A 25,906-nucleotide genomic window follows, 5' to 3' on the forward strand; every position below is an offset into this window, starting at 1 on the left:
ATTACTTAATGGGACTTAAAATCATTACTGAATGATTTTAAAATCATTACTTAATGATCTTAAAATAATTACTTAATGGTAGCCTACTTAATGTTTATCAGGCATTTTGGGAGACAGAAGAATTGAATAGGGAAATAAATTATATTAATATTCCTATTAGATATGCCTAAAAATAAAAATTGCAAAATAAAAAGGTATCAATTAATTCCGGTACAGTTGATAATATGATAATATGAATAATTTTAGAATAGATTTTCAATAGTTGAAAAAAATCCTGAAACCTAAAAATGTATTGGTGGAAGAAAAGAAAAAAATCCCATTGTTTTTGCCTGTCATGTTATTAAGTCTTGTGTCCACTACGAGGACATAGCATAACATGGATAAAATCCATTTGTTTCTAAACCAGGGGTGTCCAAACATGGTCTTAGATGACTTGTAGGCCTACTGCAGAGTTTAGCTACAACTCAACACACCTAGAAGTTTCTCTTATCCAAGACCTTGATTAGCTAGTCCAAGTGTGTTTAATTTTGGAGCTAAACTCCAGGATCATGATTGGACACCCCTGCTTTAAACAATGACATGAAAAAATACTAAATAAAAAAAACTTTAATTGGGTCTTAGATCAAAATGTTAAAACTAGCTAGGCCTAGCTATACTTTTCATGTTAGATTAGTTTTATACCTTGTCTATCATAACTTTTGGCTGTTTTCACAGCAACATCATCATTATCATCATCATCAAACATGGGATTTGTGTTAGAAAAAAAAGTCACGGGACACCAACGTGTAAATTTGTAGAAATTGTCTTTTTATAGGCACTCACTGTACCCATGATGACTGTACCCTGATACTTGCTGACTCATGCACGCGCTCGTAAAACTCACGTCTTTTACGTGAGCGTGCACGAGTGCTACTTCCTGACCACGGTGTCATATGACTCCGTCAGTTCATCCGCTCTCCGCGTAGATCTGTTTACACATAGACAGTTTCGTTTAATTAAGAAAAATATAATAATGTCTACATTAGTAGCTAATCGACCCGTGGATCTGAACGGCCCTGAAGCAGCGGCACGGCAGCACGCTCAAGCCGTAGTCAGAAACTACATCTCCCAGCCCAGACTGAGTGAGTGTCATTCACTTTTCATTCATACAGATAACTTAACAGCAGCAACACATCTGGCTTTTCTCTCTCTTGTTGGTTATCTGCACTGCTATTTAATCTGCATGTTGTGTTTGAGCAGAGGTTAAAAACGTCAGGACACAGCTGAGCTAACGTTACCGCTACTGTTGTCAAATGTTATATTTGAGTCGACAGAGCACAGCTGACGTGCTAAAACTAGCTTGAGCTGGTCAATGGATGTCGCTCATCACTTTTATTGTTTAACGTTACACATTTTTTGAACGGCCCTTGTGTAAATAAACAAATGAAATTCGTTGTTTAGGCTCATTTAAAAAAAAAAAGTGTATAACCTTTGATGTCTTTGAAGGGCTAAGCGTAAACATGCTAGCTTCCCAAACATGGCTAATGCTTATTATTTATTATCAGGTCGGTTAATCTGATCTAAGTATTCATCCAAAACTACAATAAACCGTACTTTTATCTCATAGACTGCTTGATGTTGGTATTTAATGGTGCTATATAAGCGGTTTAAGGCTCCATCTATAAATGACTTCATTAGTTAAATACTGATAGTATGACTTATGTCTTCGTGTCTATACACATATGCAGTTTGGGTCTGCATTTAGTGATCAGAATGGACGTTTTTATGATTTTGTTTTCGATTCTCAGTACGCAGTAGGGATTATTGCACAGAGAGAGGGGCAGATGGAGTGACGAACGATCCCTCTCATGTGACATGATCACGTGACACCCAGCTGAGCTGGTGAATATAGTGAAGTGAGGAACCTTCAACTCTGCACACATCATGTGACTTTTTTTGTAACAGAATTCTTCTCAGAATTTTGTAACAATTCTTGTTACTGAAGTGTATAGTATAGTCACATATTGTCATTTTAAATAAATCATTTATAATATTTTACAACAAAAACAGTATATTTCATCTGCCAGGTCACAGAATTGTGTTTGTGATAACGGCTCTGTTTGGAAGTTAATGCACCAGAATATGTTTTGTTGCTGGGCTCTAATATTTTACAGTGGTGTATGAAACTATGTAACAAATCCATCTTTGAATCTGCTCATGCTTTTTTATTCTATTGAGGAGTGCATTTTATCTTTTCCCATCATTTCTATTTAAATGGACTTTTTGTGTTCAGCCTCTCTCATTTTGACTCTTGTCATTTCCAGTTCTTGTCAAGGGTTTTGTTCATTTGTTGTCAAGTTGTTTGCCTTGTCAGACATAGAATAATAGCACATCGCAAATTGTTGAAAACCCTGTTAAAAGGGCAGTTTGTTTCCTGTGTTGACATATTTCCTATTAAGTAAAAATTGGACACATTAAAAGGTTCACCTGGTTTCCTATTTGGTTGTAGATGACATTAGGGGGAGGGGCATTCTCATTCTCGAGTGTATGATTGGACAAAATGGTATAGTGCAGGATGAGTCATCCGTTTTTTTTGTGACTTCTCTGACTCTAAACTCTATGTCTTTATACATGCTAAAAGTGTATTTTGTACATTTTTAGGAGTTCACTGGTATATAGTTGGCTGATCTGAAATCTAATTGACATTTTTTTACATTTATAGTGCAGTGCAACGTGTATCTGTTTTGTCAGTTTTTAACTTGGCAGTAGCAGTAATATGGGAAAACCCAGCAAGATGCTATAGTTGGACAAATAGAGGAAGTAGAGCTTCGATATACTGCTGATGAACATATTTGTATTCCAGTTGCATAACTGTGTATTTTTTTATGTCATTCCCTTAAACTAGCGTTCACATTGGTCTTGAAAATGCTTATGAAAGAATTCTCTTGTGCTCACCAAGACTGCATTTATTTGATCAAAAACACTGTAAAACAGAATATTATTCAAATTGAAAATAACTATTATATTGTTGTGTGTGTGTGTGTGTGTGTGTGTGTGTGTGTGTGTGTGTGTGTGTGTGTGTATATATATATATATATATATATATATATATATATATATATATATATATATATATATATATATATATATATATATATATATATATACTTTTTTATATATTTTTAGCATCATTACTGCAGTCACATGATCCTTTAGAAATAATTCTAATATGCTGATATGATGCTCAAGAAACATTTCTTACTGGATAGTTCACTCAAAAATTCAAATTCTGTTATCAATTATTTTTTATGAATTTATTCCTTCTCCGGAACACAAAAGAAGATATTTTGAAAAATGTCAGTAACCAAAAGTTGTCGCACCCTATTGACTTCCTATGGGAAGAAAATACTATGGAAGTCAGTGGGGTCCAACAACCATTTGGTTACCAATATTTTTCAAAATATCTTCTTTTGTGTTCTGCAGATATTTAATTTTGGATGAACTTTCTCTCTATATCTATTTATACAGAAACTGTGAAACGTTTTGTAATATATCAATAGATTTTTTGTTATTGTATCAATAAAACTTTTTCATGAATTGCTTTAAAAACAGTATGCCTCAAACTGCAGTTAAGTTTGGAAGTGAGATTTTCTTTTCTTTCCTCACATGATTTAGTCCTGCTTAAACTGCAAAGGAAGTACATATTTTGCTTATGGGGAAGTAAGCATCATATGAGTCAAACATTCAGGCTGAGAAGTTCCAGTTTGATCACTAAAGGTTTTTCCTATTTTTTATTTTATGTGTAGATTTATTGTTCTGTTTTTTTTCTTACATGTAATAGCCTTCATTTTGTTCTCTCCTTTTTTCTCGAAACCTCAAAATATCCTGCATTCAACCTGCTGAAACATCAGATGACTCCGCACAGACATAATGTGTTGGCAGCATCTCTTCGATAGCATAATTTGACTCTTGTGTATGGTTTCAGCACTTGAGTAGTTAATTTTGTTTACCCCTTTAATGGAGAACCTTGCTAAAATTACAGCTCGTCTGGCATCTTTCTCTCATTTTTTCCCCCTTCATGTGTATTATTGATGTTATTCAGTGTAAATCTCATTAATTTAGACCTCAAAGCACACTGTCTCACCGAGGAGCACAGGTAGCGTGTTTTCTCTTTTTTTCTAAGTGTCAAAGGAAAGCTCAGGCTGAAAGCCTCTTAGCAAACCAGGAAGAAAATAAATGACTTAATGGAAGAATTGAAGCCTTCCCTTCTGAAAGCCAAAGAAGCTGCATGCGTAAAGACCCCCGATCTGATCCGCCCCCCGGCATACTGTTAAAAAAAAGCCTCTCTAATGTAGGCATGCCAGATAGCAGCACCATTTTGTGCCTCATCAGTGGCAGAGTGCATGCTGATAGTGGGCTGTGATTGAAGGCAATGAAGACTGATGGGAAGGCAAACACAGATCTGTACCCATGAGTCCTTGCAACGCCTGATATGCCGTCACAGTCAAGAGGCCGTGTCCGTCAGCGCAGGTCTGATTGGTCCTGCTTTGTCCTAGAAAAGGCTGAAAAACACAGTGAAAAGACCTTCGAGTTGAAAACTTTTAAATCTCAAATTTAAAAAGGGAAACTAAAATAGAGGCCACTGAAAGGGTGCAGCAACTGGAAAGTATTTTGCCATTTTGTTACTAAATGCTTGGTATGTGAGAATGAAGATTTAAAGTAGATAAAATATTTGCAATTCATTTACGCTATTTATTTATTTTTTCCCCGTCGGCTGGTGTGTTTAAATAATTTGCAAGCATTCTTATGCCCAGTCGAATTTCGAAGATGCCTGAAGAAACAAACAAACAAAGTAAACGTGCATTCATCTTTTCTGTGGAAGTAAAGGCCTTTTTTGTCTTAATCATGTCATTTGCAACAAAAGCAATTAACCCAGACTGTCTATTCGCTTTGTTTTAATGCTGAATAGACGTTTAAATGTGCTGAAAAGACATTCAGCACGGTAATGGTATTTCTGTGAAGAAACAATTACCCGTAATGACATGGTTATAAACAAATCTTTCAGATGTCACAGCCCTCCTTTATTTTATCCACTGTTTCCTGTTGCTAATCCTTTTGTCCGCCTGTAATTAATCAATTGTCGTGACAGTGAAAAAGAAAGCCCGCGGTGGGCGTTCGACTTCATCTTGCCATCAAAGAAAAGTAAATGAAAGACGAGTATAGAACAGTCGACTTTCAAAAATAGTATCCAAGTATATAAAATTATGGACTACTTAAATTGAATAGGGGGGAAAAATCCTTTTTATTCCATTATGCACGTCACATATGACATTCTGTTTTACGCTACAGAACTATGGTTCTGTCTTAAATGCATATAGTATTGTTTTGCTACGGTGTTTTTTTATGAAAAATTTCGCTTTTAGTTTTCACCGTTTACCTCATAGTATCCATCTATCATTTGTCTATTGCTTTGTTACACAGTGTAATGCTAGTACTTTATTTTAATTAAACTATATTAAATATACATTTATTTATCATTAGTATTTCAAATATTTTTGGATACTGAAATTAAATATTTATTTAAAAATGATTTATATAAAATGTTTCATAGAAATGCAGAAAGTGGTCTGCTTATTGTCTCTGTCATTCTTATGCATTTAAAATATGCACTTTACATAAATGTGTTTGTTTACCTGTACATCAAAGAATGGCTATTAACCCGTGAACTTTTATTTACAATTTTATGTAGCAATTCTTTAAAATATGGGGATTCTGACTGAGCTATTAAAATGTTTTGTGATTTAAATCATCTTGTCTTGTTTCCAACATCAAAGTAACTTAAGTACGGCACCCGCATCATCTCTGTGATATATGACAAACAAGTGTAAACTTCGCCTGTCATAAGGGGGCCCGCTATGGACTTTTGTTATAGATCTGTTGCTAGGCAGCGTACGGGTGAAAACCCGCCTATCCCTGCAAATCACTCTCAAACTGTTGCAGTAACATTACGGCTGTTTCGATCTATTGTAACTGCACCACTTTGCAACCTCTCCTCGAGAGGCAGCGGGGTTAACCAGCTGTCTCAGTTTAGCTGTCACCCCTTCAGTCTGCATCCCGCCAGGAAACACACACAGATTACAGCTCTTCCCACCGATTCCCCCCTCACACACACAGACAGACACACACACACGCGGTCGTCTGATTACACACGACCCAATCAGTGCATGCGTGTGGGGAGTCCTCCGTTACAGCCTTTGCCTCTACCTGTGGGGTTAAAAGCATTCCTGTTTGATGGGGGTGTCATCACTGTGGAGGTCTTTGTTAGGACAGATGAACAGCCACAATTGCGTGTGTGTCTGTCTTTATCAGACTGTCTGCGTGTTGCATGCAGGTCTTGCTTTTGTTTGTATTTTTTTTGTTTGGTAGCTTGTTTATAGTATATCGGGTTAATTTCTTTTCTTTCGTCCCATTTAATCTTGATGTCGCGTTATTCCATTGTGACTGCAGATGGATCCTTTGCCCCTTAAATGGCTCTTAAATGGCTCTTCAAATAGGCATTGCATTATTATTTTTATTAACGGAATAAAACCTTGTGAAACTGAAAACTGAATGAAAAAACATACATGGCAAACTTTGATTCATTATAATTGTTTTATTTTGTAATTTAATGTTTTTCATTTTATAATTAATTTATTTTTTGTATTGGGTTTTTCATAACTTTTCAGTTCACAATGACAGTAAAAGGTTCTGCTAGAGAAGGTTCATATTTAATTAGCTGGCACTTATGGGTTATTCATAGAAACTATAATCATGCGTTTGTGCGTAAAGTCATGAAGGTCCTCCAAACAATATCTTCAGTTTGTCATTTAATATTTTATACATTTAAAATGATCATCTTTTATTCTTTCGATTTTGCTCAATTTATTTTGATGCGCAGTCCACTAAATCCAAAAACTGCCCTTTTGAGTGTGTTGCACATTGTGCTGTCAGTGCCATAATTGGATTCCCTCTGTTAGCATTGAAGTCCGAGAGAATACCATCAAGGTCCCCTGTGAGCTCTTAATCACTGTCTTTCATATGTCTCTCTATTGGTCATCCTACGTTTCTCTCTTTTTTTTTTTCTTTCTTAAAAAGCATTTTATTGTGTCCCACAGTTTTTACATTTGTTCAGCGTTCAGCGTGTTTCTGAATGGGCATAATGCTGAGTTTAGAATCCAGCAGTTATTATATGTCTTTACAGGACCGTGGCCGCAATTATTGTCATGAAAATAATTTTTATTTTCACAGAAATGTGCTAATGTGCGTTTAATCAAAAGCACAGTACGTACGTTTTTTGCCATTTACGTTTGTGTCGACAGGTCATATTGAACATTGTCTCTACTTGCAAAATAGCGGCATAATATGTGGTGTTTTGGCAGGCGTTTTGTATAATTCTACCATTGAACATTTGCTCACTCATACAGCTTAAACAGTCTGTTGATTATTCTCTCAGTCAGAAAGTAGAGGTTTCATATCAAACTATTAATCATTTCAGAGTCTCCAAATTATTAATATGAAGCCTTTGCCAACATTGCAGGTCATTTCTGATTTTGCGGCCACATTTCCACTTTCATAAATGCACAAATGAGAAATTCTTTCCTAAGATTTCTTTAGGAAAAATATTGACATAAAATTGGTCTTGCCTTGTCAGTTGTCAGTTTACATTTGAGAACACGACTGTTCCATCTCAGAATTTACTGTCCGTATGCATTTATACATCGTGTTTAAATGGATACCATTAGTGTTGTAGTACTCAAGACCGGTCTTAAGACTTTTTTTTTTTAAGGTCTTGATCTTGTCTCGTTCTTGACCACATTAGTACTCTGTCTTGAAGGTGCCTTGATTTGTACTCCCAAAAAAGTATTTGTGTACTAAATAAAAGTATTTATATTATAACGTTATATAGTTAAGCAATATCACAACAGCCAGAGAGCTGTTTTCACAAATTTGAGCATAAAAAAACATGATACTGCTTTTATACAAACATTCAATAAAAAAATGTAAACATTTTTCTCAACATTTGCAATGTATCAATTCAGATGCATCTTGTGTACCACCTCTGCAATGCAAAGATGAATTTTGTTGTTAATGATTTAATTTGACAGCTCTTAACAGTACTATATAATGTCTTATTCTAACTATATTTTTAAAAATAAGTAATTTCCCTGGCTATAATGTGGATCTTTATGAATTTAAGGAGTGTTGGTCTGGTTTTGGTCTTGACTCGGTCTCTCTCTGCCTTGGTCTTGTCTTGGTCTCGACACACATTGGACTTAGGATTAGGTGGTCTTGACTACAACACTATACCGCTCTCCCCTCTGACAGGATCAGTCTTTTTCAGTTACTGTATCAAAGACATCCAATCTCTCCGAATTCATTCCTTAAAACTTAATATGTAGGCCTCGCGGGGTAAGTTTAGCGGGTGTCATGGCAGAATTGTGTGAGTCTTGTTTGTCTGTTTAATGACAGTTTCATTTGTGTCCATCTGATCCCAAACATGGGGCAATTAGCACTCTCTTTTATAGCATCTTATGGGAAACCACCATGTGGACGCTCTGCAAAAAAGGAAAAAGAAGAAATGCAGGAGGATGTGCATGAATGAGAGAAGCCTGGCACCTTTGCCTGCGCTTTTGTATCGTTAATTCAGTTTCAGCGCAACGCTACCGGCCGGCCCAAAAAACGCCTGTCCCACCATGCAGCACCCCACACCCCCTCCCTCCCCCATGAGCGCTTCTCTTTCACAGCAGAAATGGAAATGTGTTGGAATGCTCCATGCCTCCTTTCAGCACCACTTGAATGGGCCCTTTAGTATTTCACACCAAGGTGTCCTTCAGGGCGCAGGGTCAGGCTACCAAAACAGCTTCTACCGCCGGATTAGAACCAATTAACATCTCGGCTCACAATAGGGCCTGGCAGCTCCACAGGCCTCACGTTGACCCGCGCTGGTGTTGCATGCCTAGCCCTCGGACCGGCGCACTCAAACTCAAGTGTCCTGGGAGGGGTGGGGAAAGTTTTTCAAGGCTAATGGGAAATGTTGCTACTTCACACCATGCGAATGTATAGCCATTTTTTAATCTTTATTTTACAAGGCCTCTTATGCGGCACTGAGTCCTCTGTGTGTGGAGTTGAAGTGGGCCGCCATCTTCATCACAGAGCTGGAAGGTGATTGGCTCATGGTTCGGCAGGGTTGTGTTTCATCGCCCTGTTTTTTTTTTTGATGAGCAATTCTTGGTGCTTAATCATGATCAAATTTTCCTGCACTATTTGTTTGGTACAGTTCGTTTTTGTGCCTTTTCCCCCCAGAGTATTGCGATAACAAATTTGGATTTTTGCTTGCTTTGTTTGTCTAAAAACTATCTGCTTCCTGCTTCAGCAGAGCAGATTAGCACCTGCGTGCCTTCATTTAGCGTTCGTCTAATGTCGCGCACAATATCGAAGCATATCATGAGCTTTGTTTGAGTAAAGATTTCATCTCCTTACTATTTTCCATTAGCAGTTTGCGTTCCGTTCGAGAGACTTTTAAGGGGTTGATGTACAATTATATGGCCGCAATTTTCCAGCCTCGTAATTATGATCACCTCTCAGTAAATAGACATATGCATCTCCTTTGAAACATATGGGCAATTTGTAGGGTAAGTGTAGCTATTAAATCCATTTTATAAGCACCTCCCTGTGAAGCACATACTGCAATTTGTCTGGGCTGAGGCAAAAAGGACAGAGGGAAGAAAAAAAGCCATAATGTCTTAAAAATGATGGAATTTGCTGGAAGCGTGTTTTAGTGTGTTCGCGAATTTGCCAAACACGTGTTTTTGTGTGTTTTGAGAGAGCGAATATTCAGTGTTAGGCTGATTTGACTACTGTTTTTCTTTCACTGTAATAACGGCAATTATGAGACTAATCATTTATTTAGGGAAGACGTGTCGCTCAGGGAATCACAATAATGGGAGCTCAAGTCTTTCACCTGCGCAGCAAATATCTGAGATTTCTTGTTTTATTAGACAGATTTTAAGATTTCTTTTGGTATAATAGGATTTTGCATAACCGTATTAAAATAAAAATATTTTCATTTCAATGCAAATAAATTAAAGTTGCACGTAAGTAGCAGTTTTATTGGCAGTCGACCGGTTTAAAACTAGTTGCAAAAGTCAGGTGGCGCAACCAGGAAGTCAGGTGGTGCAACTGCAATGAATGTCCCTATATATAATAAAACACTACCTATTTAAGCTAAATAAATATTACATTTATGCTAAGATTGTCTATTATTATTTTAATTATTGTTCTAAAATCTTAATTTAAGATGTTTGTCACATTTTTTTCATGATCATTTTTGAATAATTTTAGATTCCAATATCATATCACTTTATATTTTAATTTAAAATTCATAACTGACTTAAAAAGCTTAAGTCAGTTTTATAAATTATTTTATATGTAATTGAAATGGTTTTATACCATATGACTTTTATTAATTTACTTTAAAACAATTGAACTTCAATTTGAACACATTGTTCCAGATTTAAAAATATGCATAACATTAGTTTTGGGCCAGCCAAAGAGGAAAAAACGCAATAGACTCCTGTTTGGTAACTATTTTTTAGAGCAGGGGCCTCATAAGATTTTTACACTTATTTTAACACAGTTCTTCCTTTTTGTTTATGTTTTTTTAAAATATGAATACAAAGATAGAACACAAATAAAAAAGCCATAATGAAAAATAACTAAAGGGTAAAACAAAAACAAAAAACACAAAAAAAGGAAGAAAAAAAGAAGGAGGGAACAACGTTTCTCTCTTTTACTCCTTAGCTAGTTTGGAAAATCACGATGTGCAGGTGTGTGTGTGGGAAACGGCAATAGTGCATTGACAAATGATTCTGCTTTCTGAAGCCTAATTAGTGGCATAGTGTCTGCTCCCCGTGGGGCTGCTGTGCTGGGCGTTAGAGACGGTCCATTCTCATTTCCTACTGCCTTTGATATCAGACCACAGTCTGACGGCGCACACAAAACCGACACACTGAGGCGTGATGGACGACCCAGAGCAGACAAAGCCGACTCTTCTCCATCTAGCATGCGCTATCTCTCTCTTTCACATACACACACACACACACACACACACACACACACACATGCTGCAACAAAGTGAATGGACACACACCAAATTGGCTCCTGTGACAGGACGGCTAATGTTTTCCCATGCAAAGTAAAAGGCCAAAGTATGAGACCACACCCTTCATTCCTAAAAATGGCCCACCCTGAGCATGCACCTGCACCCTGTACCCTGGACCAAAAACTAAAAATTCTTGTTCATACTTTTTTGTGTTGGTTGAGAAGAGATTAAAAAGCATCGTCTGTACAAATAATTGAACCTGTATTGATTAAAATAAAAATCTAGACTTTTATTTTCTGCATTATTACACCATTAGGTTTGACTGAAAGGAAAGTATTGTGATACGTTGCAGATCAGACTAGATTCTGCCTTACTCATATGAGCACCACAACTCTGTAAGAGAGTGCACCACAGCTCCCAACAATTATCTGAATTTCTTCCCTCCATCTGAAGTTTCTGTTGTTATATTTGTGCCATACTAATTTCTGAGTCAGTTTGACAGACAGGCTGTCCAAGAGTCATTCAGGAGTCACATGAACCCTGGTCATGTTGGAAAAAAGAGTGTCATCTTGAAGTTACATCTGTGCCCCACTCTGCTTGGCCTGTTCAACCCAAAATAGTTCTTTCTGTCTCCCTAAAATGAATGTAATTGTTTATATAGGCTGTATGAGACTTTTTGGGCACCTGGAACCATCATAAATTACCATAGTCTGAGGTGAGTAATTGTCCCTCATGGAACAGAGTGAAGATGTCGTCCCCCATCGTGACATCTGCCGAAAAAGCTGCCTCGAATGTGCTAACTATGTTCTTGTAGCCCTGACATTTGGACATGGAAATTTATGAAAGCCATTTAGAATACTCCAGTAAAGGTCACCGTGTACAATTAGATGCACAGGTGTCAAGAGAAAGAGTCCTCATTTCCATGTGATTGTGGGCTTTTGTAGCAAATTTCATGCACTTTATTGGTCACAGCGAGTGCTTGTTCTGGGTGTGTGTGTTTGTGTTTTTGTGTGCGTGTGTGTGTGTGTATGTGTGTGTGTCTGGACCCATGCCTGTCAAGAAGACATGCAGCAACCTAGAATCAATAAAAGTTTCCCATATATCTGTTTAGTAATTGCATGTTTACTATTCAGGGGTGTCTCAAATGGTCAAATAAAAATGCAAATTGAAGGTGTAAATTTTAATAATAATATGAAGTGTTATATAGCATCCTTTCCAAGCCTTTTTACATTTTGTACATTTTTACATTTTGTGTTGTTTTTGTCATCCTCAGCCTACTCTACTGTGTCTGGTGTAAATGGGCCGCTGGTTATCTTGGACAATGTCAAAGTAAGATGTTTTTTCCCCATGGTTTAACATATTAAGTATAACAAAATATGAGAAAATTTATAAATTATTTAGTTTTAAACTTTTGGTTACACTTTATTTTAAAGTGTCTGTGTTACAGTGTAATTGTGTATTTAAGTACTGAGTAATAATTAATGTTTTGATGAGGATTTGGATTAGGGTTAGTTGCATGTGATATAATTATGCATAATTTATAGTTATTACTATATACTATTATATGTAACGCATGTATCAAGGACACTAAAATAGTGTTACCAAATGTTTTAAAGTGACAGTACAGAAAATAATAATAATATTTTGCCTTTTTAATTTGTAATATTAACTCTAATTTTTAGTCAAGACAATACAGAAAATAGCTTTCAAATGTAAAAAGTAAAGGTAAAGAAGGGCATTTCCCCAAAAGCAGCAATGAAATTAGAATAATTTTATAGTTAAACTTTTGAACATTTATATTTTGGAGACAATTATTATTTATTTTTATTGGTCATTTATGTTTAGGTCAAAACATGCGTTACTTTACATGCATTACAAAAGTTATGAATGTTTTTTTTTTTTTGTCTGTGTTTATGAAAGAAGTCTCATGTTCTTCAAGGCTGCATTTATTTGATAAAAAATACAGCAAAAAAAGCTGCGATATTGTAAAGGATTATTACAATTTAAAATTACTTTTCTATTTTAATATTTGTAATTTATTCCTGCGATAGCGATCATTTCATTAGCATAATTTCTCCAGTCTTCAGTGTCACATGATCCTTCAGAAATCATTCTGATATGCTGATTTGCTGCTCAAGAAATATTTCTCATTATTTTCAATGTTAATAACCTTTTTATCTGTGATCAATGTGATACAATTTTAATGAAAAAGTTGCAATGATCAGTATTTATTTAAAGTATAATGTAAAAAAGGTTCTCTTTACTGTCACTTTTGATTAATGCATCTTTGTTTAAAAAAAGTAATTACTTTCCCACCCAAAAAAAGGAAACTGTTTTTTACGGTAGTGTAAACCCGATTCCAAAAAAGTTGGGACACTGTACAAACTGTGAATAAAAAGAATGCAATGCTGTGGAAGTTTCAAATTTCAATATTTTATACAGAATACAACATAGATGATTTATCAAATGTTTAAACTGAGAAGATGTATAATTTTAATGGAAAAATATTAATTTAAAAATGTTATGGCATCAACGCATCTCAAAAAAAGTTGGGACAAGGCCATGTTTACCGCTGTGTGGCATCCCCTCCTCTTTTTATCACAGTCTGCAACATTTGGGGACTGAGGAGACAAGTCACTCAAATTTAGGAATAGGAATGTTGTCCCATTCTTGTCTAATACAGTCTTCTAGTTGCTCAACTGTCTTCAGTCTTCTTTGTCGCATCTTCCTCTTTATAATGCGCCAAATGTTTTCTATGGGTGAGAGATCTGGACTGCTGGCTGTCAATTTAAGTACCCAGATCCTCCTCCTTCACAGCCATGATGTTGCAATTGATTCAATATGTGGTCTGGCATTGTCATGTTGGAAAATCCAAGGTCTTCCCTGAAAGAGACGGCATCTGGGTGGGAGCATATGTTCTTCTAGAACTTTTATATACCTTTCAGCATTGATGGTGCCTTTCCAGATGTGTAAGCTGCCCATGCCACATGCATTCATGCAACCTCATACCATCAGAGATGCAGGCTTCTGAACTGAGCACTGATAACAACTTGGGTTGTCTTTGTCCTCTTTTGTCTGGATGACATGGTGTCCCAGTTTTCCAAAAAGAACTTTGCCAAAGTCCATTTTAAATGGGCCCAGAGAAAATGCCTGCTTTTCTTGATCTTGGTTATATATGCCTTCTTTTTTGACCTATAGAGTTTAAGCCGGCAACGCCGAATGGCATGATGAATTGTGTTTACCGACAAAGCTTTCTGGAAGTATTCCTGAGCCCATTTTGTGATTTCTCAAAATCTCGTCTTGACTTCTGACACTGCCACTCTGAGAGGCTCATTTTATACCCAATCATGTTGCCAATTGGCCTAATAAGTTGCAAATTGGTCCTCCAGCTGTTCCTTGTATGTACATTTAACTTTTCCGGCCTCTTATTGCTACCTGTCCCAACTTTTTTGGAATGTGTAGCTATCATTCCTTTTTTATTCACATTTGTACAGTGTCCCAACTTGTTTTGTATATATTGGTCCTCTACTTCATCTGCCTTTATTGTCCTCCTGTAGTTTCCACGTTATGCAGAGATTGTGCACCTCACCTTACCTGACGGGACCAAGAGGAGTGGGCAGGTTCTGGAGGTCATTGGCACCAAAGCTGTCGTCCAGGTGCACTGAAATAAAGTTTTTCTTTTAAAATATAACTATTCTATATAAATATTTGTTAGACATCAGTTAAGATCAGATCATAACTGAAAAATATTTACATTTTCCGTCCATCAGGTGTTTGAAGGAACCTCGGGTATTGATGCTAAGAAGACCGCATGTGAATTCACTGGTGACATCTTGCGCACACCTGTTTCTGAGGATATGCTTGGTAAGCATGTGACTAATGCTCACACACTTATGTAATCATAGTCTTGTTGTGTCTTCTACATAACCAATGCAGATGTCATGAAGAACTTGTCATTTTTATTTCAGGACGTGTTTTCAACGGGTCAGGTAAACCCATTGACCGGGGTCCCACTGTTCTGGCTGAGGACTATTTGGACATCATGGGTAAGAGGCTTCTTTTAAGGTTTATATAACATTTGCAGGAACAAGTGTCTTCTTGAATGGTGAATAGGGGACTGAGCAATACTGTAATCACATTTACTCTAGATGTTGGGCCTTTTTGGTATCAAACTTATTTTAAAATTTAGCAGAACATCTTTACCTATTAGGCTTCCAGAAGCCATGTTAAATGTTCTCTGTCACTGTTTGACTGCAGCTTAGTTGAAAGGCCAGCAATATGTTCATAAATGCTTAAAATTCCTCCTTGTTAGTATTTAAATATTTTAAGAGGTTAAATGGGAATTTTTGTGTGCTTTTTAAGCCATTTACTGACCCTGATCTCTGCTAAGCTGAAATGGCAAAGGTGAGCTTTTGAGCTATCAAAGGCATACAATGGTGACTCAAAGCAACATTTGAATAAGCCCAACGGATAAGAGGGGGCGTAATAAAAGGTTGATCAGGCCTCAAGGTCACACCACTCCAAATAGTGTGTAGCATGCTGATATGGCTTAAAGAGAAAACATTTTTATAAAAATATAAGCCTTTATAATTTGCCATGAGTGATCAATGTGGATAGATCTGCATGGAAAAAAAAATAGTTTTCATCTTTAGAAAAAGAAGTTGTACCTTGTAGAAACAAGTACCAGATATGTTTTCCTTTTGTTCTCCCTTCGATTCCTCTTAGGTCAACCTATCAACCCTCAGTGTCGTATCTACCCTGAGGAGATGATTCAGACTGGCATCTCTGCTATCGATGGCATGAACAGTATTGCCCGTGGTCAGAAGATCCCCATCTTTAGTGCTGCTGGACTACCGCATAATGAGGTGTGTTTAACAGCACAGGCAGCTCTTTACAAAAAACATAAATTATTGCTCTGCAGTAGGGGTGTGAACCTACACTGGTCTCATGGTTCAGTTCGGTTATGATTATCATGTCATCAGTTCGGTTCAATTTGATATCATGATGCATCATGATCCATTGACGTTTCACTGCTTCCTCATGTAAACATTTTTTTCAATCAGTTATATGAACTGAACCTTTAAGGTGGTGATGAACTGAGAAATCAACTTTCCCTTGAGCTTTTGATATATAAAAGGTCATGGTAATATAAGAATATCCTGTAAGTTTCAGAGCTGAAAACGTAATTGTTAGTCAAAGAAAAGCTTTTATAGACACCAGGCCCAGAAAACGATCGTGTGTGCATCTTGACGTCATCTGTTACGAAACACCGCCTCTATAGCACGTCTAATTCAGTAGCCCCGCCCACCGACTCGCCAAAGAAGATAGCAAGATATTGCGCTTTTCCTGGTTGTGGAAGAACACAGTCGCTGCATAAGCTTCCTTCAGATCCTAATATTAGGAATGAGTGGTTGAACTTTAATTTTTAATGAAGTTCCAGCTGACATGGGGAACGTGTGTTCACTTCATTTCACTTCAGAATTGTTTGTAAACAAGTCTCAGGTCGAGTTGGATTTGCAGACATATTGAGATTAAAACACAATGCTGTTTCTTCTATATTGGATCCGACAGTAATTGTGCAGCTCGCTTATGTGAGTATGTTTTTTATATGTAATAGTATTGCATTGTTATAGATTGTTATGATTATGTGTACATGTCTAACATACTTTAGCACGCTGGACTCAGTCATGTATGGGCCAGGGCTCGCAAAGCCCAACGTCCCATAGTATGGGCTATGTGTTTTCTAGACGGGCTGCCAAAACGTAAGCCCATCAGCTGCCGGTGAATCTCAAATAGTGAAATAATATTCCTTTCTTGACTCATTCTGTGCTGTTCACTCTCTCTTGACTTGACATTTGGTGTGTGCGTGCTTGCGTGAGAGTGAGAGTGAGAGTGCGGTCCACGCTTATATCCACCGATCGGTCAGGCCAAGTAATACAAAACTAATATTACAATCAATCGCAGGTGGATGATGACGTTTATGAGCCCTGTGGATGAGAGAATCATTCCGGTTGCCGCTTTCAAAACCCTCCTTCATGTGAACTGAAAGGGGCATAGATATGACAGGGGAGCTGAAGCTCATTAAATATGCAAATAGTATCTAATCCTAGCCGTGGGCGTTTACTTCCAAGTCTCCAGCCTCCAGCGTCACGCCCATCAAAACCCAGCGTTCTGGAGAGAGCCTAAAAACTATTGTAGAAAATAGCCTAATACTTATTAGTTATGATGCTTTTGAATGTAAAAAAACACACAAACATCATAAGTTGACCTCAGACAACAGTATATATATATATATATATATATATATATATATATATATATATATATATATATATATATATATATATATATATTGTATATATTGTATTATTTATATATTTTTTAAAAGCCAGTTCATGACAACTTTAATTTTACCAGCTAGAAGAAAGCGAAGAAACTATTAATTTCGACATCCCTACTCTGCAGGTAGGCTGTTGTTGTTTAATATTGACTTTTTTTGGGTTGATTTCTTGATTGTGTAAAATAATTCAATTATACAATTTTAATGTTATTTCCTGTCATCATCATTATTTATTTTATTTCATATTATTTTATTAGTCAGTAAGTCTTCCTATAATTGTATAGTTATTTTTTTGCTTTTTTAGTATAATATTTTTAGGTGTGGCTTAATAATATACTTTATATTATATTATATTATATATTATATTATATTATATTATATTATATTATATTATATTATATATTATATTATATTATATTACGTGCTGTAAAATCGATTAATCGCATACTGTGTACAATAATTATGTATTTATAAATGCACTCTTGTCTTTATTTAAGAAATATTTTGCATACTGTATTTATATATTTTGAGATTATTGATATTAGATAATTATTCAGTCTTACCATTATATTGTTTTATAGCATACATTTCTGGTGTTTCAGCAGGACCTGGTTCACCTTGTTTTTGCATTCAGCTAGCCAGATCTGAACTTTCTTCGAAATGCTCCGTCTTTATCCAGAGCTCAATTCAGGAACAGATGATACAATACAGACCATGCTGCTTGCCAGTGTGTTTTAATTATTTTAATGAAACCTAGAGGGATTTATTTAAATTCCCTCATTTGAAGTGTTGTGATCAAATTTAGCACTTTATTGTGTAGCGCGGAGGCAGCCACAGTTCCATTTTCTGTATTATGCTCACAAGCGAGACAAGGCTGTGTGATTAACGTTAATTTGAGAGGGATCTGTAATTGATTTCAGCCTGTGGTGTTTCTGTGGAAACAGTGAGGTGGGTCAGGGTTCGTTTCATCACATTCTCCTCTCGTGTGAATGTGGGAAGAACCGGTATGATTTCGAGAGCTCTAGAGTACGCAAACAAAACCAACCACTTAGTAATGATCAATACGTTCAGTACATGCTTTAGGTCACATGGTTTGTTTAGTTCTAAGACAAGTGTGATGTCCTTGCTGAACTAATTGATGACAACTCTAGATTTGTTCCTCAAACTTTCAAATAACTTTCAAAGAGGTCACAGTCAACTTCTTTGCCACCAGCTCTTTATCACATGAATTATGGAGAGGAATAGAAATGGTAGTATACTTTTTTCAAAACCTTTAGTGAGGTATTACAAGGGCTTTCTAAGTAGTGCTTGTGCTTCCCAAAGATTATAAATAAGCTGTTGTAGTTGGTTATGCCCACCAGATATGGCTGTAAGTGACTCAGCTGCCAAACGTCTCTGCTGTCAGGCTGGAAAATCAATGTTCTAACCCACGACATGAGCTAAATATATAGGCAGGCTGACTTGTATAGAGTGCTGCTGGGATGACGCAAATTTGTAGGCCAACTCAAAGTTCTCGGATCACACTGGTTCCCTCGACAAAAACCCATTACAAAAATTATTACAAAAAATAAGTTTATGATACCTACACGTTTAGTCCATCAAGATGATTTGACAAATGAACCTTATGAATTTTGAAGCCTAAATACAATCAGAAATTTAAAAAAAAAACTAACCTTGGTCTATAAAGGAACTACTCCATGGTCGACTCAGTCACAAATATAAATGGGAAAAAAATTCGATCTTGTGTTCACCAACCACAGAACTTATTTCTGTCCAAAATAGACTTCAGGATAATGGAACCAGAAGTGCTAAAATGCTGCTAACACTTTTCTGGGTTTTGGCCTACTAAAATACGTCATGCCTGCAGCACACTATTGAGTAGGAATAGCCAGAGTTGTGGAAGGTCAATCATTTCTACCATTTTGTATCATAGTCAGATTAATAGTACTTACAGTCTGGTTTAGTTTAATAATTATAATTAATTTTCCATGATGAAGGTTTTGTGAAGTAGTTTAATGTAATTCAAGGTCAAATAATTTCTAAACCTCAGTGCCATCATTTCACCCTCAGTTTTGGAATATTGTTTAGAATTATAAAATTACATCAGCCAAATTTAGTCCCAACTTTAGTCAAGTGCCTCAAACATTCAAACACATAAAAATTGTTTTATATTCTCCTCAGAGCTGAACTCTAACGAAGAACATTAATAATTGTTTTAATTTGTCTGTATTTTTTGCATTTTTAAGTTTTTTTTTTTGCAAAGTACATGAGGGCTTTTCCCCCCAGGGCCACTCAAAACTCTGTTCTTTATTGATTCATTTTTTAAACATTTCCTTTAAATGCTTTGCTACATGAGCAAGACGTTTATTTAGTAAATGTTATAGTGTATCAATAAGGAATGAATAGCACATAATCAATCTAAAATGTAAATCAAATATATACAATATTTGATCTAAATGGCATAACTTGTTTTCATTTAAAATATTTTTTTTAGGTCCAGTCGCAGATATTACAAATCTTTAATTACATGTGTCGTGCAATAAAGTGGCACAATTAGTTATTGTCAAATGAGGCATTTTGTACATATTCCTATCACATGCACAAGTATTATCTTGTGTAAATGTCTTTGAGTAGCACTGGCTGGTTCACTCCACCCTGTGATTTTTAACACTCAAACACTGTTCTCTCCAAACCATCAACAAGAAAGTTCCCATTAACACCCTTAAGCTCTCACACACAAAGGCAACAATAATAAACCACAACACTTTGGGGCTTTTCACACTATGCTTAACACCGGGTTTATGTCATTTTACCCTGGTTAAAAAAAGTAGGTTATGAAAACAATTACAAGTTTGAAAAGTCCATCTGATATGTTCCAGTATGTGAAGAGAGAATTAAGCTCTAGTGATTGTCAGTTATGAAAATATATGATCAAAAGCCAAGGTTGAATGGTTTGAACTTTTTCAGTGAGTTTTAGTGTCTCACTAATGAAGGCGCTGCACTGTGATATAAAAGTTTCTCGTTTCATTAAACAGGAGTCATGGGGTCACAGTCGGCTTTATCCACTCAGAGAAACAGGTGTTTGGGGTCAGGGTTCAGTCATGGGTCAGGCTGGATTAGATGTCCAGGACCATTACATTAAGTGATAGTCGTGAAATTCCTCATGCTTATAGTCTTAATCGCTTTGTTGCCACACACACAATACATTATATACATCTACAATTGAACAAATTTTTGTTTTGTTTTTGTTTTAAGTGGAAATCAAAGAAAGTATGAATTAAAATATAGGGGACTACAATTCAAAAGTTTGTGGTCAGTTAGATGTTATTTATTTTATACAGCAAGGACCATAAAGACATTTATAATTTTACAAAAGATTTCTATTTCAAATAAATTCCATTCTTCTATTCGAGTCTCAAAGAATCCTAAGAGGGAAAAATTGATCATGGTTTTCACAAAAATATTAAGATGCACATAAATTACCATTTTAAATATATTAAAGTAGAAAAGTGTTTAAATTGTTGTATTTCACAGTAGTACTGTTGTTATTGTATTTTTTATTAAATTGTTGCAGCCTTGGTAGAGATAAGGAACTTTTATCAAAAATATTTAAAAAAATCTTCCTGACCCTAAATTTGATTATAAATTAAAAGAATTGTAGCTTATGACTCAGCTAGTACTGTACAGTATAGTTATGACATTTACTTGCTGATGAACTGAATGCGCCTAATCTCTGTGTATTTTTAAAATGTATTACTAAATGATTCAACTAAATATTGTGTAAATTAAGTTCCAAGGTAAAATCAAAAATGTACAGGGCTCACTAATATTGCTTCGTTTTTTTTGTTTTTGTTTTTTGACTGGTAGATTGCTGCCCAGATCTGTCGTCAGGCTGGTTTGGTGCAGAAATCCAAAGATGTGATGGACTACAGTTCAGAAAACTTTGCCATCGTCTTTGCTGCTATGGGGGTGAGTGGTTTTCTGTGTCTTTATTTGTGCCACTTTGTATGTGTTTTTTTCTTTTTCTTACAGCAATCAAATGCTTGTTTTACTAAAGGTTCCTTGTGTGTTCATTTTCCTTACAATAGTAAACCCTGTTTTACATCCAGGTCTCTATACGTGAGACAACTTCTTGCGTTAATTTCAGAATGCTTGGGTAAAATGATCCCCTCAGTGGACGGAATGTAAAATTGTGTCAGTTTTGTGTGAGTGGATGAATGTTGGTCCTCATAGGTGACTTAATCCTGCTCTTCAGCACCACCTTAACCTTCTGCCCTCAACTGTCTGCTTCCTCTCCAAACCTTTGTTATTGTCACCTGAGTGGCCGCGGCCTGTCCTCTCAGACAGGTATTACCTGCGTCAGGTGTCAGGTTCACCTGTGTATTCAAGTGTGGAGGGCTTCCATTAACCCGTGCTTGAAATGTCACTGACCCAGCCTTGTGTCCTGTGGCCGCTGGGCTCCCGGTGCGGACTCATGGCTAATGCATTTGCTTTTGATGCCCTGTAACTCTATATCTTCATTTCATCTGCAGGGTGGTCAAAATGCTAGACCTTTTATAGAGGAGAAAAGGATTTTCCTTCCTAGCAGGAAGTGTACTTCAAGAGGTCAATTTGAACTAAATAGTAGAGATTTTGTTTTAACAATGAAGAAACAAAAAAATACCTGGCATAGCAAAAAATACCTGACATTGTTAGTTCATTAGAGGCTGGTGAAACAGGACGGGACTTCTTTTGGATTTGTTCAGTTTCACATGTTTTTGTTTGTTTGTTTGTTTGTTTGAATCCCAGGTCAACATGGAGACTGCACGTTTCTTCAAGTCTGACTTTGAGGAGAACGGTTCTATGGACAATGTGTGCTTGTTCTTGAACCTGGCCAACGACCCTACGTAAGAATTTGTTTAAATGACCGTCATCCTCTTAAGTAATGCATTTTGTATAAGATATTGACACTTTGACATACTGAATCTTTTCTACGTAGCATTGAACGCATCATCACTCCGCGTCTGGCTTTGACTACAGCGGAGTATCTGGCTTATCAGTGTGAGAAGCACGTGTTGGTCATCCTCACGGACATGAGCTCCTATGCAGAGGCTCTGAGAGAGGTGAGGACCATATATCATATTAATAAAGGATTTTTTCATAATGAATGCAAGGGCCACTAAAATGCAAGAACTGAAAATGAAATATTTTTGAGCAAAGTGGGTTTTAATTGCAATTTCTGAAAATAATTCATAATTTGCTTTAAATGGAAATTCTATTGCTCAAAAATCATATGCCTTTTATTCAGTGGAATATAATAATTAAGCTACTCCTTTCCATATCAAAAATACATAGTGATCACTGTGTGTTTTATTTTGCCTTTTTCCCTTTCACACTAAACCTGCCTCATTAATTTTTTTATTCATGATTTATTTTAAGAAACTTTTACTCCAGCAAAGACCTATTAAATTAATAAAAAGTCACAATAAAGACTTTAAAAAAAAAGACCCAAAAAAATCTACTTCAAATAAATGCGGTGCTCTTTGTATTCATCAAAGAATCCTGAAAAAATATGTCATGGTTTCTAAAAAATTAAATAATTAGCACTACTGTTTTTATCATTGCTAATAATAAGAAATGTTTCTAAAAATTCAGCCTTGCCGTCACAGAAATTAGTTACACTTGAATATACACTACGTGGACCCAAGTTTTGGGACACTTGTCCGTTATAGCAACAGGGACTTTAATAACATCACATTTTAAATACATAGATGTTAATATGGAGTTGCTCCCTCTTTTGCAGCTAATTCACCTTCCACTCAAATGGGAAAGCTTTCCACAAGATTTTGTGTTTGTGTGGGAATTTTTGCCTGTTCATCCAGTAGAGCATTTGTAAAGTTAGGCACTGATGTTGAACAAACAGAGAAGCATGATTTGTCACTCAGCAGAACATGCTTTTACTGCTCCAGAGTCTAGTGGCGGCTTGCTGTACACCACTCCATCTGATGCTTGACATCGTATTTGGTGTGAGGCTTGTATGCAGCTTCTCAATCATGGAAACCCAATTCCATAAGGTTCCTGCCGCACATTTTTTGTGTTGATATTAATGCCAGTGGAAGTTTGGAACGTTTCATCTATGGAATCAAATGGAGCACTGGTGACTTTTACACACCATGCGCCCCAACACTCGGTGACCATGCTCTGTGACTCGAAATGTTTTTTTTCGTTCTGCTTTGTGTTGCTGTTTTTCCGAAATGCTTCCACTTTCACAGTAGACCGCAAAATATCTAACAGGGATGACATTTCACAAACTGACTTATTTCCAAGATAGCATCTTATCACAGTACCATGCTTGAATTCACTGAGCTCTTTAGAACGACCCATTTTTCCCCACAAATGTTTGAATGTAAATGTAAAATGTATATGCCTGTGGCAAAGGATCTGATTTGAAATGCCTGAATTCAATTATTTAGAGGTGAGTCCCAATACTTGTCCATATAAGCCCCGTTTCCACCGCAGGAACTTTACCCAGGAACCAGGAACTTTAGGGTGGTACTCGTTGTGTTTAGACCGCAGGAACCAGGGTCTAAATGAAGTTCCGGGTAAATATTTCCCCCTCCAAACGGCCCTGCTCGCGAGGTATTTTTTTTTTTTTTTAAGTTCAGGAACTTTCTAGTGCGGGACTTGGGCACTGAACATGCTGATTGGTTTAGCTCACGCAGCATTTTATTTCAACCGGCATTTTATAAAAGTCTTTTGTGAGGTTCGTTCTGCATTCAGTAAATATCAGTCTTGTTCTCTGTCTGATGGCGCGCGTTCATCTCAGCCATCTCACGTTCAATGTCCGTAATAGCTGATAATAATATACATTGTCATTTTAAATCTAGCTTTACAAGCTTTCTGAATATGCGGCTCTTTTCTGTCGTTGTTAATTACCTCTTTAGTAAACCTATACATAACCAGCAAAAGCAGCACAGCTAAAATCTCTTCCATACTCATTATTCATTTTTTTACAGTCTATTTTTCACCATGTAAACGACCTGACCGATTACTTTTAAGTGTGCGTCCTTACATGACGTGACCGCGCGCCGAGCTCATGTTGACAAGATAGAAAAGCTCATTTTTCTGAGGGGTAAACTTTTTATTTCGTAAGTTATGAAGATAATGTTGGAATAATGACACAGCGTATATTGCCCCTGGCAATTTTTACTTTAACTGTTCCTGACAGAAGAATTTTTTTCTGAGATGATTATTACACTTTACAACAGATAAATAGTTATATAATACTGTATTAGTCCTGGTGGCCATTAAGAGTTGCTATGGCTACAGTTAACACATTCCAGCTGTTGGAGAAAACAGCATTGACATTTTTGATGCGGCAGACAAACTGCATGTGACAAAATGATTGCGATTGAAAGTCATCACATGTAAACACCAGATCGGTTTAGATAACGTTCAGTAAACAGTCCACTAAATCTTTCAATCGGTACAAAAAATGTCATAATTTTTTGTTCATTTTTGCGGTCGCGCAAAAATTATTACTGTCCGTCACTGACTTGGAGGAGCAGTCGCGCGCTGTCCTACATCACTGGACTAATTTGCCTAATCTTCACAGAACTTTAGATCGCGGTGGAAACGCAGACAGTTGCAGGTCTGGGGGGGAGAAAAGTTCCTGTAAAAAAGTTCCTGGTACAAATTGTTCCTGGTAATTTTGGTGGAAACGGGGCTATGGTGTGTAGAGGGTAAACACTGGGTAAACCCAACCTGATCTGCTGGCGATTTGATTTTGCTCTGCAACTCAGTCTGGCAACCTGTACATTTATTTCTACTGCTTCTGTTACACTTTTGCGAGAACCAATCACAGACTGGCTTATCCACCTGGCGCGATATTGGCGGGTTAAACACGATGACGGATAGAGAAGCGATGGGTCGTTGCCTGTTGATCACGCCTCTTGTGGTCTGGTTGGTTGAAGGACAATCCAATTGCGTACGGAGTCATTTGAACTATGCCCGATTATCACACCTCTTGTGCAGTAGAAAATACAGAGCAGCAGCAGACTCCTCAGACCAATGTTCAATTTGAAATTGAGCTTGGTTTGGTGATAGCCAGACAATAAGGGTGTGCATTGACGTCACTTTCCAGCCAGAACACGTCCCATCATCCGGACTGAGTGGCAAAAGAGCCTGCTGCATGACTGGATTTAATAGGGGAAACTGCAAAAACGTGAATAAAACAAATGATTATCAGTTTAAACTAAATGATGGACTCTATAGTGTTTCTTATAACTTACAAAAGATGCAGTGATCCATGCATATGATATGCAGCCAGAAATCTTGTTTCCTGACATGTATATGTCCCTGATTTCGAAGCCTAATACATAAATAAAATTTGCCTCTGAACACTATAAATACAATATATGCAGGTCTAAATCCGGTTGATCATTTGTCAATTTTATATACTGTATATA

At 36.6% G+C, this 25,906-nt stretch overlaps 1 protein-coding gene across 1 annotated transcript in view; it reads left to right on the top strand.

Annotated features, from left to right (window-relative positions):
• Positions 1–891: 891 nt before the first annotated feature.
• Positions 892–25,906, top strand: part of atp6v1ba (ATPase, H+ transporting, lysosomal, V1 subunit B, member a) — a 35,833-nt gene continuing 10,818 nt past the window's right edge. The window contains exons 1-9 of the mRNA XM_067455629.1: positions 892–1,121; positions 12,393–12,448; positions 14,677–14,775; positions 14,890–14,983; positions 15,088–15,165; positions 15,845–15,984; positions 21,327–21,428; positions 22,248–22,345; positions 22,438–22,561. Of these exons, the coding sequence (XP_067311730.1) occupies positions 1,013–1,121; positions 12,393–12,448; positions 14,677–14,775; positions 14,890–14,983; positions 15,088–15,165; positions 15,845–15,984; positions 21,327–21,428; positions 22,248–22,345; positions 22,438–22,561 (900 nt within the window). The 5' untranslated portion in view covers positions 892–1,012. The remainder of the gene's footprint in view (positions 1,122–12,392; positions 12,449–14,676; positions 14,776–14,889; positions 14,984–15,087; positions 15,166–15,844; positions 15,985–21,326; positions 21,429–22,247; positions 22,346–22,437; positions 22,562–25,906) is intronic.

The sequence above is a fragment of the Pseudorasbora parva genome, chromosome 10, assembly GCF_024679245.1.
Source record: "Pseudorasbora parva isolate DD20220531a chromosome 10, ASM2467924v1, whole genome shotgun sequence".
Lineage (NCBI taxonomy): Eukaryota > Metazoa > Chordata > Actinopteri > Cypriniformes > Gobionidae > Pseudorasbora > Pseudorasbora parva.